The sequence below is a fragment of the Anopheles ziemanni genome, chromosome 3 (genome assembly GCF_943734765.1).
Source record: "Anopheles ziemanni chromosome 3, idAnoZiCoDA_A2_x.2, whole genome shotgun sequence".
NCBI lineage: Eukaryota > Metazoa > Arthropoda > Insecta > Diptera > Culicidae > Anopheles > Anopheles ziemanni.
In genome coordinates, this window is record NC_080706.1 from 96,267,307 (window position 1) to 96,286,820 (window position 19,514).

The 19,514-nt window shown below is 46.1% G+C and overlaps 6 protein-coding genes across 6 annotated transcripts in view; 2 read left to right on the plus strand and 4 right to left on the minus strand.

Moving 5' to 3' along the window:
• Positions 1 to 8,058, minus strand: part of LOC131287851 (uncharacterized) — a 42,745-nt gene extending 34,687 nt beyond the window's left edge. The window contains exon 1 of the mRNA XM_058316937.1: positions 7,897 to 8,058. Coding sequence (XP_058172920.1) covers positions 7,897 to 8,058 — 162 coding nt within the window. The remainder of the gene's footprint in view (positions 1 to 7,896) is intronic.
• A 2,468-nt stretch (positions 8,059 to 10,526) lies between these two features.
• On the minus strand, positions 10,527 to 12,428 carry LOC131286940 (membrane-bound transcription factor site-2 protease). The gene is made up of 2 exons (XM_058315951.1): positions 12,318 to 12,428; positions 10,527 to 12,253 (listed from the first exon to the last, which is right to left on the minus strand). The coding sequence occupies exons 1-2, from the start codon at positions 12,390 to 12,392 to the stop codon at positions 10,793 to 10,795; spliced, it is 1,536 nt and encodes a 511-aa protein (XP_058171934.1). The 5' UTR covers positions 12,393 to 12,428; the 3' UTR covers positions 10,527 to 10,792.
• A 535-nt stretch (positions 12,429 to 12,963) lies between these two features.
• Positions 12,964 to 16,220, plus strand: LOC131288856 (uncharacterized). The gene has a single exon (XM_058318035.1). It carries the CDS (start codon positions 13,287 to 13,289, stop codon positions 15,246 to 15,248), a length of 1,962 nt encoding a protein of 653 aa, XP_058174018.1. The 5' UTR covers positions 12,964 to 13,286; the 3' UTR covers positions 15,249 to 16,220.
• On the minus strand, positions 15,410 to 16,811 carry LOC131288857 (E3 ubiquitin-protein ligase TM129). The gene is made up of 3 exons (XM_058318036.1): positions 16,250 to 16,811; positions 16,049 to 16,178; positions 15,410 to 15,973 (listed from the first exon to the last, which is right to left on the minus strand). Exons 1-3 carry the CDS (start codon positions 16,705 to 16,707, stop codon positions 15,416 to 15,418), a joined length of 1,146 nt encoding a protein of 381 aa, XP_058174019.1. The 5' UTR covers positions 16,708 to 16,811; the 3' UTR covers positions 15,410 to 15,415.
• Positions 16,812 to 16,961: 150 nt separating this feature from the next.
• On the plus strand, positions 16,962 to 18,762 carry LOC131286559 (transmembrane protein 39A-B). Its single transcript, XM_058315525.1, has 3 exons — positions 16,962 to 17,516; positions 17,588 to 18,373; positions 18,449 to 18,762. Exons 1-3 carry the CDS (start codon positions 17,193 to 17,195, stop codon positions 18,683 to 18,685), a joined length of 1,347 nt encoding a protein of 448 aa, XP_058171508.1. The 5' UTR covers positions 16,962 to 17,192; the 3' UTR covers positions 18,686 to 18,762.
• On the minus strand, positions 18,717 to 19,207 carry LOC131286560 (LYR motif-containing protein 2). Its single transcript, XM_058315526.1, has 2 exons — positions 19,104 to 19,207; positions 18,717 to 19,035 (listed from the first exon to the last, which is right to left on the minus strand). The coding sequence occupies exons 1-2, from the start codon at positions 19,140 to 19,142 to the stop codon at positions 18,784 to 18,786; spliced, it is 291 nt and encodes a 96-aa protein (XP_058171509.1). The 5' UTR covers positions 19,143 to 19,207; the 3' UTR covers positions 18,717 to 18,783.
• Between the last annotated feature and the right edge of the window lie 307 nt (positions 19,208 to 19,514).

A 19,514-nucleotide genomic window follows, 5' to 3' on the forward strand; every position in this document is an offset into this window, starting at 1 on the left:
AACTGTAGTCCGCTGTCCTCGGTTTTCGTCGCTGTCAAAGTCCCGTTTGGTGACGAAAACCGGGGCCAGCCTGTATGTTCCTCCTTTTCTTTCTTCTCAATCCGAGAAATAGCCTTGCCCTTATGAACTTCCACTGCGAAAACGAGTCAGTAATGAACCAACAGAAAGATGAATCTTCGGACACACGGACGTGAAGTGGTGTGATAAATTATGCTTTAATTCTCGTCTCATCGTCCACCGAACGATCTACTCTCTTACATCGCGCTTCTGTCGTTCACTGAAATTTCCCAGAAACGGTTCACCAGGCAGGGCAAAAATTTCCCGCTATCAGGTGTGGCATTCCCTCGATCGGCTAGCCCAAATTACGCGACGGACATTTTTGGGCTTCACCGGAGAATCTTACGCCGCTGGATGAAGATTAATGAAGTCTGCCTTTTCTGCCGTCTGCCAGAATCGAGTTGGCCGATTTTTCCTGCTTAGGTGATCCTAAAAATCACGACCGCTTGCTCCGCCCTGACCAGCCTACTGAGCCTTTGTGTGTCTGCGTGTCTGACAGGGCTAATTAATTAATACTGTTTGCTTTTATTCCCTCCATGAATTGCATCGAAGCAACCATTAGCGTGCGAAACATCCCCGCAAAGAAAGACTTTCGGTCAATCGTTTTATCATTACCAGCACCAGCACCGGGTTGTCACAAAATGGAGGAAAACCGCTGCAGGTATGGGATAAAAAGAAACTCCCAAAAAGGATGTGTCACGATGGAAGCGCTCGTAAAATGTCTTAAATGAATATTTCATTACATTTGCATTGAATGGCGAGCAATGGGGTTTTTGTTATTACCCGTACAATGGAGACAATATGCGCGCTGCTATTAAATGGGGAGTAGAGAGCCGCCAAAGGACATTATCGAGTGGTTTCAGTGTTCCTTTGGAGCCACAGACATTGGAGCAAACGGATGAGTTTCCCAGGATAACCAATGAGTAAAACAGTAACAAGCAGGTACATTCTTTAATGTGATTTTGTCGGGCAATGCCAAAGGCTATTGAAGTTATCGTTTAGCGTTCGGAAAACTCCCGGTGAAGGTGAGAAAAAATGTGCATAAAATAAAGTCAATAACAGTTCGCTTCGTGCACCGCCGGTGCTTCCCGCTTAGCAACGAACAGTCATGCAATCCACAGGCGGTGTACGGTTTTATATGACACATTGTTTTGCTTTCCTCGTGCCCTCCGTCACGTTTCTTTATTGCTCACTTATTTCCACCGATCCGATGCCAGCGAGGGATGGGAAAACGGTTCTCTCCACCACCAGGCGCCTCCATCGATGAAGCGTCGCACAGCAGGTGTCGGAATGCTGGAGTCGGTGTTAGTCGCTGCATTGTCTTCTCATATATTGTTTTGGCAAACAAAAGCGGGTGGAAAAGTACGTAGCACGAAAAAAAAGGAACAGTGTGCCACCACCCACCGCCGCAGTGTTCCCAGTGAATTACAAGTGCCCGTGTTGCAAGGGAAAGTGAACGAGAACAACATTGAGCAGTATGTAAGCATAGTAAAGATATCGAGATAATACTATACATGCCATCTAGGTAGCTTACGTCGAGGAGGTGAAAAAGCTCGGGAAAAACTGTTGGCTCATGGTTGGGGGCAATATTGACTGGATTGTAGCAACAATACCAACGCGATAAAAGTGAACTGCATAGATAAGGGTGACAGTAGATGATACTTATCTTTTGTGCAGTTTCACGGTTAGAAATAATAAAGACAGTTCCTCTTCATTGCTCGATGACTAAAAGAGTGTATAATAAAATATTATTTCATACGAATGCAAAGCAAGAAAACATAAAGTTTCCTTTCGTTAAAAAAACATTGCTTTGAATGAGAGTTTCTATGGAACAAAATACAGAAAATTATAAATGTTTGTACAATAAATTTAATGTATAGAGAAAATTAATCAAATGCGTTTAGTTAGTTATACAAATAAAAACTAACGCTTCCGTTAATTAGTAATCGTTAAACGCCGACCATTGCGTGCATTATTGTGAACGCATTGCATCTGCAAGTGCATCTCCTTGAAATTGGAATGCAATGGACGCGAGCAGTGTGCAATGAATATTTGAATATCGTACTTGCAGTGCAACACACGTGACTCTCACCAAGCTGCCAATTGGAAACATATGACTCGAAAATGGAGCAGACCTTGGTGTAGGATCGAGTAACTGTGTTTGCTTTTGAATTTGTACGCTGTAGACAACTTTCCATTTTCACCCACCAGTTGTAGGTGTTTCTTGTCAAAATATTTAAAGTAACCTACGACCAGAAAGTTGGTTCGCCGTTCGAACTTTACCATCTCCAGACACCTCGACGCCTCGTATCGATGATGGTTTGTTTGGGAAAGTTTGGTTCACCGATTTCATCTCCAAAGTAAGTTTGAGGGAGGGGGGTGGGGGTCGAAAAAGGGTCAGGGAAAGCAAACCAGTTACACTATCCGCCATCCGAAACGATCGTATTATAGTTCTGCATCGTTTGCTGCGAAACGGCGTTAGTCAGCATTTCCATAATAAAATGAGCAAACTAACAACCACCGTTTCGGTATCTTCACCCCCAGGCAGCGTCCGTAAACTTCTGATTGCGTTGAAGGCGATCGAATCTTTGCGAATGGTTTATTTAGCTTTCACTAAGATGCACGATGGAGACTGCAGTTACCCTGACGTTCGCTGGACGATGTTGTTTAACCCTGACGAAGTTCAAGACAGCACAGTTGACTGGAAGAACAAGGACGTATCAGAGTAATCATCGAGTGGCATCTTGAGCTAGAGCTGTCACCAAAACTCGTGGAATATACTTTCGATATCTTATCTAACAAGTTTTCGTGCCCGTGGCTGGGAAATCAAAATGGGATAAACTATCGCAAAACAAAATGAAATCAGGAACAGGACCAAAACAGTAATCCGATAATTCAGTTTTCCAAACGAATCAACGTTTAAAATTGTTGTCTCAAGCGAAGAGAATGATCCACTTTTGGTGCTTTTCAAACGATCTTGCGATGGATAGATTATGGAGCGCGTTTTATAACCCTCCATTTTGGCGTGTTTCTTTAAGAACCCAATTTATATTGCCTCCCAGGCCTTTCTTGATTCATTTTGATTCATCGAAGCGCAATCAGATCAGATCAACATCGGATGCAGGATGTGATAGCAATCCGAGTGCAAAAAGAAGAGAAACGAAACACTGTTATAGGAAAATTTGCATATCGGACGAAACGAGGAGAAATCTCCGCTTCTCCGGCCATTTACCGCCAGCCATCTTGTTGAGTGGATTTTTCTTGTGCCATTCAAAGCATCATCATGATTGTTGAACATCCTTTTTTTTGTGCTCCTTTTGTGTACATCGGTTCGAATCATCGTTAGTCTGGCTTCGCTTGCTAACGATTGCATTACGTTTGTTACGAATGTTCACATGACTGCGTGTTTTGTAGCAAGGATGAAGATTTATTTGGAAGTCAAATTTACCTTCATCAGAACGTCGTATGAGTCCCGGTTTGAGACCGCAATTAAATTTGCCAACGAGTTCTCGGCAAATTAAATATTCGATAGCCAAACCCTTGATTTGAATATCAGAAGGAAATGTTATAAAAAAAATCTACACCACACACAATATCGCTTGAAAAGTAACGCACTTAAAGCAAAGGGCACCGCCGAGGTCATTCACACCAGTTTGCCAACCCGGTTCGGATCACGTTTTGTGATTGTACTTGGAGTGTAACCTCCGTGGGAAAATTTACGATTCCATGTCAGAGGTAAATTTGGCCGCTCGCGTTGACCGGCCCGATGGGGAAAAACTGTTGCAAAGAAGCCGATGTAGTCGGGCTCGGTCGGGGGGGCACACATTTACAAACCGACCACGTGTTCGCTGCTCGGAAAGTGAACTACCAGGCGCCTCCATCACCACCTCGAAAGCAAGGTTTTTCTTTTTTTCTTCTCGCTGAAAAAGTCCAACCGAATGTGTTCTCCTTTAATTTTACGTTATTTGACCGTGACGCCCTCTGGCAGGAGGATCATCGTGTAAATGACACATTCGTGTGTAAAGTCTCCCACTTTTTGGTAAAACCGATGCCGGTAGGGGCAACACTCAACAATCCACAACATTGACGCAATTTTGGGACCTCACCGATAGTCCACGATTTTTTTCGACGATGTTTTCATACTTCGCTTTGGAACAAGCATTACTTAGAAAAAAAAGAAAGCGAAAAGAATATGGCATAAACGATTTACATAAAAGTTTATTTTCACCTCCATTCCGGGCGCCCGGCTGTGCGCTCCGGCGGTGTGGAAATCGCCATTCCCGGAGGAAACTTTCGGGCGACCGTAGTTAAGTTTGCTACCAAATGTGCCGCATGCACGGACCAGAAGAAACTTTGCGCCTTGATGCAACGCAACGGGTTGGTCGTTGGTCGTTTAATTTTCTGGACATTCTTTCCCCTGCAGCGTCTTATCGTTTTTATTTGGTGAAATGTTTTCAACGGTTTACATAAGGCTTCCTCGGTAAACAAAGAGTTGTAGGAGCGTAATAAATATTAAAAAATATGAAGAAATGGCTTAAATGAACTGTTTGAAAGAAGTAAGTAAAAAGTAGGCTAACAACGCTCTGTAGAATAAACAGCAGAAGATTATAATCAGTGAAACAATCAAAACCTGGTTGCAGTTGAGGAATCGAAAGTTGAGAAGATTCCGTCCCGCACAGCCATCGACAAACTTGTGCCGGAAATGCTAATTTTCTCCCGTCTACAACTTGTTAAATAGCGCTCAACGCTTCAGACGTAGGTGCTCCTGCTCCTCCAATAGCAAGGAAATCACCACACCACGCTGCCATGTCTTTCTCCTTGAACTGGCCACTTATCTAGCATACTGCAATGCGACCGCTGCGTCAACTGACCTGAGGCCTGCCCCCTTGCTGCAACAAGGGAAACGATAATCGCATCCGAAAACCGAAATTATCCGTTCCACAAACGGATTGTGCTGTGCGTTTTCCCGCAGTCGAGCTCGGGGTCCCGTTTGTGTTGGTTCGGTTTTGGTTGAGCGATTATTTTCACGTCGAGCTTTGGTAGCAAACTAACCGAGGGAAAAGTTTCCTTCAACCTGTTGTGTCGCTGTCTTCGTTTCGTAATGATTTCCATTTGTTACCGAAGCGGAACGGAAGGCATCTGGAAAAGGAAACCCCTACAACTTTTTCCTTTCCTTCCGGGCAACGGGAGTGAGAGTTTTCCAATTTTAAGGCGACAATGATTAATTACCGGACGTTCGCAGTAGGAACATGGAACTTCACACATCGTGTACGCTTTTCGATGCATTTCGTTCGAAGGGAACGATGGTGGTGATTTATTAGCCGTTGGCCAATATTTACAACGTCACAACGAAAAGTACCGTTAAGCAGGAATCGACCCAGGAAAATGGTCTCACGGGGTTAGTGGTGTGTGTAAACATTGAAATGGTGTTTAATCGCCCCGAAGATGCGCTCCTCGCTTTCGATGGAAATGGGAGAAAAAAGGCTTTTCCATCGCATCAGATTATCCATTCATCTAAGGATCATGGAAGGGTTATGTGAGCTTCCGTTTATAACACGCAAACAACTTTGCCAAAGAGCATCTTCGCCGGAGGTATCTTCGCTATCGTAAATGACGAAAGTCATTATGTTTAAGGAAAGGGCGATAAAACTGCACAGGAATAAAAGCATCCCTTTGGTTGCGTAAGGTTGAACCGGTTAAAGTATAATTTCCTGGAGGGAGATATCGATATCCAAGGGATGTTTTTGGGAATGATGTTGTTTAGAAAGTATTTTACGGCAATGGCCAACAATCTTCACTCCCAAACGCTGCCGGGAAATTTGAGATGGGAAGAAATGTGGAAGAAAAACATGCCTGTTATGCTGAAACGCATGCCGACGCTTCTGTTGCTACAGTGAAATAATAAACTCACTCATTCTTAACGGCCGGGACGTGATGCTGGGCTATCATATGAAGTGGATGCCAGTTCTGCCCCCCCCCCCCAAAACCAATTGCCCATTCGTCCCGTTACAAGGCATCATGATTTACACGTCCTTGGTATTTCGACGTGCGTAAAATCTCATTTCGATTCCTCAATATATCTTCGTCTTCTCGAAAGGAAGAAAAAAGAGCCACGAAATTATGCTAAAGGAAAAAAATGGAAATGCATATCTTTTCAACATTTGATCAAGTTGCGCTTTTCCAGGATTTCTAGGGGTTTCCCATACGTATGGAGGGAAACACTTTCTAAGAGGATAAAAAATAGGGCAACAAGAGTGGGAAATTGATTTTGATAACGACTACAAAACATCGCATCGATTTTCCCTTTTGCGATTGCAATCTATAGAACGAATTGCACGAAGTTGCAGACAGGACAGGCAAAGTGAAAAGATGTCGAACGATGATTGCGCCAGTTGGCCAATCATTTGATCTCCGACTCAAATCGAATCGCATGCCCGTTACTCATGCTTTCCCGATCGGAATCGGGCTTGGGTTTTGGGATGAGGCAGAGTAAAAGAACTGCATCAGCTTTCCCAGTCGAAGCGACCGAACCGCAATGCAGCTGTTTGCCAATCGGACTGGGCAATCAAACGTATGCCAAAGCGAAAGCTGCTTAGAACAATTCACATTTACCGAGTTTAAGACGGTGCGAACAACATGGCCGTAGTTCTAATGCTCCTAGGGATGACATTTATGTTTTCATTTGAACGAATCGTTAACGAACGGGTGTGTTTATCCTTTCCCCTCCGAGCGAAAGTGTAGCAGTAAATATCGTTCCTATTTGGCGTTATCGTAAGATCACTTGCGTAATTAACGCTTGAAATAACCGAGCTCGTTCCCATGGCTCTCGAATTGGGTCGCTAATGAGATTGGGTTATATTTTTAACAAGCACTTTTCAAGCACGAACGAACGCTGCTCCAATATTGCCGTTAGGTTAACTGGTTCGAAAACTGGATCAAAGGAGGCACATAAAGATTACTTCTGAAGCCTAGCGCAACTGGCAAAGGTTGCTGATGGCAAACATTCTGTCCCACCGAATATCAAAACTAAATTAATATATCTTGATTTAGAGGAAAAACAGAAACTTGCTAACGTCAAAATCATTCAAGTGTTTATTTTTTGTTCATAACACACCCCAGAAAGTTAGGACGATTGGAAGGTAAACGATTGTCTCATCATCAGTAAATGATCTGAAAACAAATGGGCGTATTTTGTTTTATTGACGGTAGTTGTCTCGATAAGAATACCATTACCTAAACGGACTAATGAGCCGAGAACTGATAAGGGTGTGAAAGGAAAAGAGCTAAAGCTGGCTGAACTTTGTACAACAAAATGTAGGAAAATAGCTTCATACTTGAATGTGAAAATGCTTATTAATCTAAATCAACATCATGCAGCAAAATATATAGCTTAAAGCTTGATTATAAACCACTACAAACATAAACATAACTAACAATCTCAAACAACATCAATGCCATTCGACACTCTTGGTTTAAGGAAACCTTTAACCGACGAATTAAAAGTCTAAGGATCATTCGCATTCCATCACACCAAATTACACACAAACACACACGCAAACTACTGTACACACTATTATCAATCCCACTCAGGAGAGTAGAAAACTTACCGCTAGAGTTGTGGTTTCCGTTGTTGTTCCCATTGTTCCCATTCCCGTGGTGTTGATTCGCGGCATGTTTCTGCCCATCACCGTGGGCCAGCATGCCGTGGGCCGCATTGGGCAGCTTGCCTCCCACCATCCCCCCCGGCCCTCCGACTCCTCCGGCGACCACTGGCAACGAGTTGGCGTGCCCCAGGTGATTGGCCGGATGGGGCCCATGGTGGACGCTGTTGTGGTCCGCCGTAGTCTGGATGGCGGACAGCGGGATGGCGAGACAGTTGTTCCCTGGAGCCTGCAGACAGTCCTGCTCGGATTTCGGCAGTGGCGAGTAGGCGATGATGGACCCCCGGCCCGATGATGGACTGATACGGTTGTACCGTCCACCGGTTAGCTTGTCACTCATCTCGGTGCTCCGGTGGCGCTGCTAGTGGTGGTGGTGGTGGTGTTGGATGGACGGTGGCAGGGGCGACGGCACACGGGTAGGAGCGGTCGTCGAGATGCTGGGATCCGGCTGGTGGTCACTGACAGATCCGCGGCGTGATCCGCACTGACCATCCTAGGGGTTCCTTTTGCTTTAGGAGTCGTCGCCAGAGATCTTTAGCCGCATCCTCCGTTCCGTTCCGGTCGTCGGTTGAGTTCTAGTTCTAGCGGGTCGCAACAGGGCTGGCCAATCGGTTCGTTACACTCGGCGGCACGGACACGGAATCGACGGCGAAACCACGACAAACCCGAACACTTTGTTGCCAAGGTCACAAGCACTACACATTCTGCATCGCCAAGCTGTGAATCCTGCGAGAGCAAACGAAGAAGAAGTCGTGCATCGTCAAACGAGTGTCGCTGGCAGCTTTTCACTCGTTAGCTTTTTCACTTTCCACCAATTTGGTTAGCCCTTTCGTTCAAACGAGGAAAACAATGTGCCCGGCACGAAAACTAGAAGAAACAACCCAACTGCTATTTTGATTACTTTGTTTGCGCTTCATGAAAGGGATTTTTCCACTTTTTCAATTGGATTTATCTCATCCGTTGTTTCATTACACTTTCCATCGCCTTCCCTTCCGGCACAACCCCCAAGCCGAGCCTCATGCAAACAATCCACCTCATGTTTGTGTCTCAATTGCAATTACTGTAGCCCTCCTTCCACCGCGAAGGTTCCCATGCGATGAAAACACTCTCCTCCCCCCCCAACACCCAATGCCTTTCCATCTTAATTTTATCGCTCGCTTCCTACGGCACGACAAACCGGCCAGAACAAAACCTTTCTCGTTCGACGGAACGATAGCGAGGTTTCTTTTTCGAGCAAAGAAATTTTACTTTTATTCCGCTAAAATTAGCTGGCAACCAAGAGACGGAGAGTAAGTAGCATCACCCAATCATCCCCGGCCACTCTTCTCCCTCATGTGCGTGTCCTTCCCGTGTGTGGTGTTCCTGTTTCTTCAAACTGTAGCAACGATAACGAAGCGCCAAACATGATCTTTTAAGCCTCTTACTTCGTAGCCTCGGGAGGCTCGTGGCATAATTTTCCAGCAAATGGTAGAAAACTGTATTCAATTCTACTTGATATCGATTGAGCTTGATTGGAAACATGATTTTTTTAAACAGGAGAAAATGCTCAAGCACTTTACATTTAGTTTAGTACAATTTCACATTCAATGTAGGGGGAATGAAAACAATAGTAATAACTCCTCTTGCTGGGAAATTTTACATTTTTCACCAATCGGAAATGCTGGTGGATTAAGGGTTCATTTGATATTTCCTGCAATAGTAGGCGGATTATAGTAGGCGGATCAAGAGAGATGATGTAGGCATTCGTTTATCGGGACGAAACGATGACGTCTTGTTGCTAGCTGCGGCTACATGTGGGGGGTTGTTTTTTTGTCGTGAGAAAATTCACTACGTGAAAATGCCACACAGAACCGTGACGCACTCATTCACACCTACTACACCCCCACACACACACGCACACACACTCGTAATAAAAACGGGCCGCGTGCTCGGGCACTGCGTGGCGCATCCGAGCCGAACCGAGGAATCCCGGTATGTTTCTCGAGAGCCGCAGCGAGCGGAAGAGGAAAAAGGAAAAGACGTTCGAAGAGGAAAACACACACAACCGACACCAGCGGGGGACTGGCCACCACAGCGCGCGCCGGCTGTTTATTATGCACTCGCAAGACGCGCACCTAGCGTACACTACCGGGACAGGACTTCCACCCAGCTCGAAGGCGACCAACCGACTACTACTGGTAGTGGCTCCGAACCATCCGTCTACGAGGGGTTTCCACGTTGTTAGCTGGTGCTGCTGCTGCGGCGCATAGTAGCGCCGAGAGCGGTCCTCCCCAAGAGCGGGAGAGAATGAACATGGTTTTGCAGCAACCAGTTGGAAGTAGCCTTTTTGGCTCACGGATTACGGAAAAACCTGGTGCTGCACCACGCTACGGTATCAATGAACGATTTGTCTTTCAAAACCAGAAAGATCCTTTTCCAGGAACGCGAGAGCACTAGGTACCGGAACCACACGATGGGAGAGTGGGTCTGGGCAAAAAAAAAGTAGTCAACAAAAACGGAAATCGAGAGATGGTTAGGGTTCGGGTCGGCATGCGAGAGATCGACGCTTCTGTTTGTACGATGCGGTAAACACGAAAACGGTAGATAGTCGAGCCCTTAAAGGCGCCTAGGCGCTAGGATCAAAACGGAAGCAGTTGAGCATCAGCTGCGAGAGAAGGCCTATGTATTGCAAGGGAAAACTGTATGGGTTCGTCTATCGATGCCCTGGGACAGAAAACATCGTATTCTGAACGGAGCTCCCCAACAGCTGATCGGATTTCTTTTCACAAACATAGAAAGTGAATGGATAAACCGTTCGATTATGGTGATCTGTGATCGCGTTTATTATAGGATTACTTTTAATACACTATTTTCCATTCATAAATGATTGTAGTCAGTGTTAGCTTTCTTCTAGCATGCAAATACCACTGTGTGTGTGTGTGTGTGACTAAAGTTACTTTGTTAAACTTGTTTGCCTACAAAACTATCGACATACATTCTAATATATGGTACCTACAGCTAGTTTAGCAAAATGAATTTCCTACATAAATGGAATTCGATGTCATATGGCGTAGGTGTTGCCATTGTGCTCCACTTCAAACCGACATGACCCGATGGAGCGATAGCCAAAACACTTTGATGAGCAGTATAAAAACGAACAACGTGCCGATGACGTTGACGACCAGCGAAATCATGTCACGTTTGCTTTTCTGGGGGATGCGCTGTTGAATCGTGCCGTCCGTGAGCAGCGTGTTGACGATGTGCTGCCCATCGAAGCCATAGCACGGCATCACATTGATGAACGCCAGGCCGAGCGCAAACACGGTCACATACTTGAGCAGCAGCTGGATTGAGTCGGCAAACCGGGGTGCAAAAAGGCGCGTCTTGGGTACGAACCGTGAGACCGTCACCGTGCGCGTGATGTCCGCTGGGTGGCCAATGTAGATCACGTCCGGTTTCGATTCGCGCCGAATCTGCATGATAGTGGTGTAGTTGTTGATGCTCGGCTTAAAGCAATGCCCCTCCGAACACTGGCCATTGTTCTGGCAGTAGCCGAAGCTGTTCTCGATCGTTTTTCGTATGTTGAGGCACATGTGCTGTGGTAACGCAACGTCGTCCTCGTTTGCATCGACCATATACTCGAAGCAGCTGGACGCGGTATTATCGCTATCGCAGCACTCGATCAAACCATCGTTCTTGTGCGACATCGGTACGGACTCGTCGTTGAGGTGTACGAAATCCGTCGAAACACAATAAGCCGGTGGAAAGTGAATCGTTTTTAGCAAACAACCGAACCAGCTATCCTCGTGATGGATCTCGCAGCTATTGATCGATTTGATGATATCACCATGCTCTAAGCCGCGAGTCCCTCCTAACGGAGAATTATCCTTCATCGACGTCACTATGACGGCATCGTTGGTGCGATAAATGGCGGAAAAGAGTGCGGGCGTTGCAATAAAAAGCAGGTACGCGATCAGTCCCAGGATCAAATTATGCCAAATGCCGGCGCACATGACACGTAACTTCTTCCACACTTTAAGCGTATTCAGCTGGTCCGAGTCGAGCTGTGTGTAGGCCATCGGGATGATCAATAGCACGTGTATTCCGAATCCCTTTATTTGGACATCCTCCAGCACCGCTGCCAAACCATGGCCAAGCTCGTGCACAACACTGTTTATGGCTAGGGCAGCTATGTAGTAGCCGATTTCATTCAGTGGAAGATTGACTCCCGGCACTAGCAAGTCAATTTCCACCGTTCGCCGGTCGTGATGGGCGTCCGCTCCGGCACTGCCAGCAGCGGGTGCGGTAACACGTGCCGAATGGCGGTGAGCGTTTGTGTGGAAAGAAGATATGACGATCATCACGACGGCAAAAGGCATCAGTACTAGGCTGCAGTAGACTCCGATGTTGAAGCTGCACTCGAGGATCTTTGGATACTTGGTGCTCCACTTGACGATAGATCGATTTAGAGCCGTCGTGTGCCACTGTAGGCGTAGGAATTTAACCGTCAGTCCGGTGCCTCTCAGGAAGGCATCATAAGGGTAATGCATGCAGCTCTGAAATTAATTTAAAAATTGCTCGTATACTGCCGTAGCGCGAAATATGCAAGTTTATGCTTACTTTGAAAAATCCATCGAAAAACAGCAGCACTACGTAAATAGCAACCACAATGGCCAAAATCACAATCAGCTCCATCCTGCTGGAAGCGGTTGCCCTGTCTGATTGGCCCGAAGCGGAAACTAGTACATATTTTTTAGATAAAAAGTAATTTTTCACCAGTAGTACAGCACCCGCCGGTAAGTGAGATGGTTTGTTGATGAACTTTGTTTTGGTCGGCAAATTGTGCTGTTTTGATGAAAAAGTCGCACAGCACATTTTGGCGATTCTGACAAGTGTGCTGTGCGAACATGCTGCTTGAACCTGCTGTCAGTTATGTGAGTAAGCTAGTGATGGGAAAATCAAACTCCTTAAGGGAATCGAATCTTTCGATTCAAACCCAGTATGAGATTCGGATCTTCGAATCCGGATCCCAATCCATCATTTCCTGCGTGCTTACCTAATTTGCCGATTTGTTATATCATTTGTCAAAGTAACAATCAGGCAATCAATTGTTAATTTGGTCCAAAGGCGATTTCGGTTCTGTAAATGGTCCCCAGGACCGCTATCGCTTTCCGCTATTTCGCTTCCGTCAAATGGGAATTGAATCTTTAGAGTCCGTCTAGGGATTGAATCCGGATTCTGCCAACACTAGACAAAGCGGAGGGAAACAACGCCGCTTGATGCTTCGTCTTCACAAGTGCGCTCGGTTAATCGTTGTCTATTTTCAAGAATAGTGTTGCTAATTAAAAATTTCCCTATTATGACTATCATTGAAACGGTTCCCCACATCATTCTATTGTGTAAATGGCCGTTCGGCCAATTGTGAACGTGGTCAACGTTATTTATTCAGCGAACGTCTGTCTGAGGCCTCGCATTGAGATCCATCTTGCGCGCACCTCACTAATGTCAGAGCCAGTTTACATCAGTACAGTACACCAGCACCGTTTCTCTGTTGCCTGAATAGATGTTCTTCAAGCAGGCAAGCAAACAATGTTTCCCGGGACGATAATATCGCGCTTGAGACAGTTTCTTACTGGCGGCGGCGGTGAGGGGAAAGATCGTAAGCGTAAATCAGTGGTGCCGCTGGACAACTTCGACGCGAAAAAGTCTCGAATGACGAATCTGTCTTCGATTCCAGGGCCGGCGGAGGAAGCCGGTCACTACAGGTCAATGGCAAGCGGGGTAAAGCAAAATGGTGCACATCCGTACGCAAGCTCGACCGCGATGGCAACATCTTCAGGCAGTAACGTTCGGCGTCTGAGTGAACTCACCGATATCTCCCAGCTGAGCAATGCTTACGGGATTAACGAAACTACCGGATCGTTCAGTTTGCCCCGTGCAGATCCAGTCCGGCAGCAGGCGAGCAGCTCGCGTCCGATGGCCAAACGAAGTAACAACGGTCCGCCGATGCTGATCCCAATAAAAACAACGACATCGTCAGCCGGCTCGAGTGTGGAGAGTGAATATCTACGCTATACGCAAAGTTTGTTGGGGCAACAAAACGGCGATGTGCCTACATTGCGTCCCCTCGGTGGCCAGGGTAGCAGGGTGGCGAACACCGTCCCCGAGTTGACCAACGACTTCAGAAATCTGCTGCGGACAAAGTACAGCATCACTCCGCGCAGAACTCCGGACCAATCGTCAAGCAACTATCTTTCAGAACTCGACCGGGAGATAAACATCCAGCGTGAGGCGAGAAGAAAGTACGAAGAGCTGATGAAAAAGTTTGTCGTGGTGAACAACGATCCGCTGGCCTCGGGAAATCTGAACCGGAGGAGTCTGAATGGCAACATCCAGCGACCATCGATGCGGAAAACAGTTTCAATCGAAACTATCGAACTTACCGATGACGAGGATGATGACGATATTGATGATGAAGAGGGCAGGGGGGCCGAAAACAACAAGGTTGGACAGCTGTTTACCACGGTCGATGCGCTGCAGTTAACTTCGATGGACGAGAGAAGCGGTCAAGAGAGCCAACAATCCCCAACGAAAATGGTCAACAGCATCAAGGAAAAGTTTGAAGCGAAGCCTGTATTCCGGGACAACATCATACAGGACGTACAGAAGCGCTATGGTTCCCTATTTACCAGCCGCAAGTCATTGATCGAACAGGAGAAGGAACGGCTCAGCCGATTTTCGAAGCACACTTCAGAACAGGAGGGCCAGATGCGTAACAAAATGCTCAACTATGTTTGTAACTTCTACAAGTTCGAGGTACTCGACGAAGTGGAGATCGAGGAGGCAGCCAAAGCCCCGAAAGAGGTTCCACTCCCGGCGCTCACGCAAGCCCAGGTGGATCTGATCCACCGGAAGGTGCGTAGCGGTAACGAGGTGGTGGCGGATAAATTTAACCTAAAGATACGGGGCAACGATCTCGTGACGCTCCAGGGATCAAACTGGCTGAACGACGAAGTGATCAATTTCTATATGGAGCTTTTGCGGGAGCGAAGCGAGCTGAAGGCCGACCAGGGCCTTCCGAAGCTTTACACGATGAACACCTTCTTCATCCCTCGGCTTCTACAAGCGGGCCATTCCGGGGTGCGCCGTTGGACGCGTAAGGTGGATCTGTTGGCCTACGATATGATCGTGGCTCCGGTACACGTAAACGGCATTCACTGGTGCATGTCCATCATCGATCTACGGCAAAAAACGATCCATTACTACGATTCGATGGGATCGCCGAACAATGCCGTGCTGAACGCGTTGGAAAATTACTTGCGAGAGGAGTCGCTCGATAAGCGTAAAGCCCCCTTCGACACGAGTGGGTTCACGAAGGAAAACATTCGCGACTGCCCTCGCCAGGAAAACGGTAGCGATTGTGGTGTGTTTAGCTGTATGTTTGCTGAATTTCTTTCTCGCGAACATCCGATCACCTTCGATCAGTCGAAAATGCAGTACTTCCGGCAGAAGATGACGGTGGAAATCGTGGCGGGTCAGCTGCTCACGTAATCCTGCGTCCACGCACATTCCTGTCTCGTTCGGGTCGGATGCTCGGGTCACTGGTGAAACTGACTGACTGCGCAAGGCTTGTTCCTGTAATTGCTATCGATCATCTCAAAGAAAAAAAAAATATAAAAATAATGCTCTCGAACCCGAACTTATTTCGTCGCAGATATTTATTCTTGAATTCGCCCAACATTCTCCTCTATCATGCACACATCCAGCACACAAAACCGGGCCCGACACATCGGGCAGGTGGCTTTCTTGCTCAACCACGTGTCGCGTTCCGATTTCTGCTGCCTCGACGCAAACCATAGTGCTAGACAGCTGACGCACCAGAGTGGACGACAGTGGCACGGCTGGCAGCGTTGATCATCTGGCAACAGTAAACCATCTGCGCCAACATCTAGGCAGTGTTTTTGAATTTTAACGTCTGGTATTACCTGCAGGCAAGCCAAACAGTTATCGCCCTCGATGGAAGCGATGGCTGTACTCGGGACGATCGGGTTGAGAGCCACCTGTTCCTTGAACACATCAACGAATCGATCGATAACACTGCGGAATTGAACCGAAGGCAACAACACGATCGGACGATTTACATGATCCTGGAAATCCTTAAAGTGGTCTCCATTCACCCGTATGGTGAATTGTAATCGCTCTTGCGGGGGTTTCACGGCAATGTTGATAAACTGTGTCGCATCAACCGTGTCCGTTAGCACATCCTGGAAGTCGACCTGTGGACGGGACAACGGAAGATAAATATCTTACTCGTTTTGTTTAATTTATTGAAAAAACAGTGTAAAGAATACCTTATACGCCACCAGTGACGATTCGTTTTGACGTGCTACGCTTATCCCATAGAGATTAGTCTTAATAATCCAACTTTCCGTAACGACTAGCGTCGAAATAGCATTTGATCGTATCACCATTTTCGTATCCCTGAAATGTTGTATAAAACCAAACCGATATTTTGAGCTAATAAATCATGACTTATTAAAGATCAATCTTACCTGCGGTATTCGTCATTGATGTTGGTCGCTACTGATCGCCAGTCCGGCATCATTGGGGTGGTAAAACGTTGTAACTTTTTAGCGATCGGATGATTGCTCCACGCATCCATCGCCCAGTATAGGACGTTTACGTTAGTTACGATAAATAGTGCTATCGCGAGCGAGATGCTAATATTCCACAAATACTGCCCGCTGACGGTGAATTGGACGGCCGTTCCAAATTCGGCCGGGTTTATCCAAGCCAGGAGCCAAAGTACGAGGAAATAGCACAGCGGCATCGACGTGTGTAGCAAGAGTTTGAAGCTGGTAAGCTTGATATGGTACTGTACAAATCCATCGGTAACATACCGGGAGCACCACTGATCGACGGTCAACCCAACAGATTCGATCTCCGTCGTTGGGAATATGGTGAAAAAGCAAAGCACCACAAACACAAAAAAGTAGATTACATCTATCATGGCGTTTGGTTCAAACGATTTCTAAACCCTATTCGACTGGACTGGATTACCTTTTCGACTGGACGGGATGTAAAACCTTTATTTCGTCTGCTATTGTGGTTCCTGCGTTGAGCCGCATTTGTATTTTGACGTGGTTTGACATTTCCTCGCAGACAACATCTCAATCTCAACCGAGCAGATTGAAAGACAAACTGTTTTAGCTCAGCGAAGACTTGCGTTGAAAGAACCGATGAAGAAAATATCTACCAATTAACATTCGTGTGGTGTAAAACAAATGGTTAGATTTTCATTTTGCCGATCGCTTGTTTTCTCTTATTTACAAAACAGTGACGTTCTATTTCCTGGCTTTTTATAAACATAGCAACTCGTGTTTTTGAGAAAGTCTGTCAAACGCAGCTTTTACAAATCATCGCAACGTGAAAAGGAGGTGATGGAGAACAATTCAAAAGTGTTGGTACATAGAAGTTTAAATTAGTGGTTCTACAATGACCATCGCAAGCAGAAAGTACCAACGGACAAATTTTGCAACTACCGCATCGAATACCCTCCAGGGGTCTTACGGTGGGAGTGCCACTAACAATGATACAAACAATGGACCAACCGGCAGTGGCGGTACTGGCGAGGACGATGCCGATTCCCTTTACGCACCGTTTCCGAAACATGTGCCCTATCCGAACGTGGACCACAGTTCCGAGCTGCTGCATGAATTCGTCATTTTCTTCTCCACAATCATAGCGACCATGACTCAGTTTATGCATCTGTACCGAACTGTTTGGTGGCTTCCAAATTCCTACAACAGAAAGTCCATGGTAAGTTACTCACAGGCCCACGATGTTTGAAGACGCTTACTAAACAATGCAACTTTTACTGCTTCTTTTAGAATTTCTATTTGATCGACAGTGATCTGGCTATTTTCATAGACATAATGGTCAGTAGACGGCTGATGTACTGTTTAATACTGAAATTCATCGACGCCAACTGTCCCGAGCTATACGTGGGCATTAGCAAAAAGGTTGCCAAGTACACCTTTTTGACTTTCCTGGTGATTTCCTCTGTTTTTTACGGGACACAAATTTACCAAAAAACCAGTTATTTTCATCTGCTGGTGCTCTGTTACCCGTTGGTGCTGTACCTTGTGATATTTGGAGTCAACTTGGAGCAATTTCTTCGCACAATCGTCGACACGGAGCCGAACTGTATCAACGGTATGCCGCTGCACAGCTGCTCTTCGAATGCGGCATCTATTCGGACGGAAATAGAAGCCTTGAAAGCGGATTTGAATAATCGCTTCAAGCAGGCCATCTTCACGTCACTGCTGAATGCATACTACGCTGGACTGGTGCCGTGCGTGTTGGCATCGAAGCATTTGTACTACAACAAATTTTGGACAACGCAGCATCTCGTGTGCGTGTTTATCGGAGGATTTACCATGTGCATAACGTACTGCTTTCCGATGCGATACTGTGACGTTTTCCATCGCGCTGCCCTGCACCTTGGCCAGTGGAATCGAGTGAACAGCCGAGCGACCAGTTTTGCCACAGTAACTTGGTCGAAAACGGGCATATTCCCGTACGGAACTTACGTGCGTCATCTTGGAGAAGTGTACCGAGCGGTTGGTAGTTGTACTTCAGCCATACCGGCCAACAACAGCCATTATAGATTTTACGTAAGTAATTCCCTTGAAAACACACGATCGCTATACGGAGCCAGTCCCAACGTAATGTTTTTTTCTTTTTTGTAGGCAATATTCCGCAATCCCATAATCATATACTTAGTGCTGTTTGTAGTGCAAATGTTCATGATTGTCGTACAGTTGGCTATGCTTGTCATGTCCCGAGAATGGCAAAATGGTCTATCAATAGGCTTCGTGCTGCTGACAAACCTCTTCACATTGTTCCGGATTGCTCGGGATTATTTCATCGCTCGCAGGGTGTACGCTAGCGAGATGATATCACACTCAAAGCTAAAAGCACACTAGTGTTTTGTATTGCGAAACTCAGTACTTGAGAAACTAAGTTTTATATTTAAAGATTCAAATATAATCTAAAGCAAACTACTACCAACAATGTGTTGCAATTAGCTTCGCGAATCTGTTTTTGTGCTAGAGCCCGTTCCACTAAGTTCTAAACTTGTCTGCAACTGTTTAAGGTTTCTATTGCCGTGCTGGAGCAACATTTTAATCGCCAGCTCGTCTGTTTGATTCATGTTATTACGAAAGTCGGATCTTGCCCATTCCCGTAGCTCATGCCGGCTGCTTTCGTCGGGCACTTGTCGAATGGTACGAAATATTGTCCTGTATAGCTTGAGCACCTCCTGTCTCAGCATGAACTAGGATTGGGAATAGAAACCAACCGAAAAATTAATCAAATGTGTCAGTGACTGTTAACACAACTTACTTGCTTCAAGCTAAGTGCTGCTTTTGGAATTTTCGACATTGTCCAACAGATGATATCGTGAAAAAAGAGTGTTGATGAGGGGATACAGATGTAAACACATTTGATTATGTTTACCTTTGACTAGTGTTGGGATAGTTAGGGAGTTGAATCCCGCTTGACGTATTCGGATCAGATCCACTTCGTTTTGAACACAACACTCCGGAGTAAGATCCGCTAAAGGGACTCATATTGGATGCAAGGAACGGACCGGAGACTTTACAAGATCTTTCGTCAGATGGAATTCAAACAGCAGCACGAGCGGACGCAGCAAATTTTGGTGTTCGAAGACGACGGTTTCATCCAAGTTTTGAATCGCGCGAATTTGCATTAAATGCACGTGTTGTGCCCCGGTTAATGAAACAGTGCTATCGG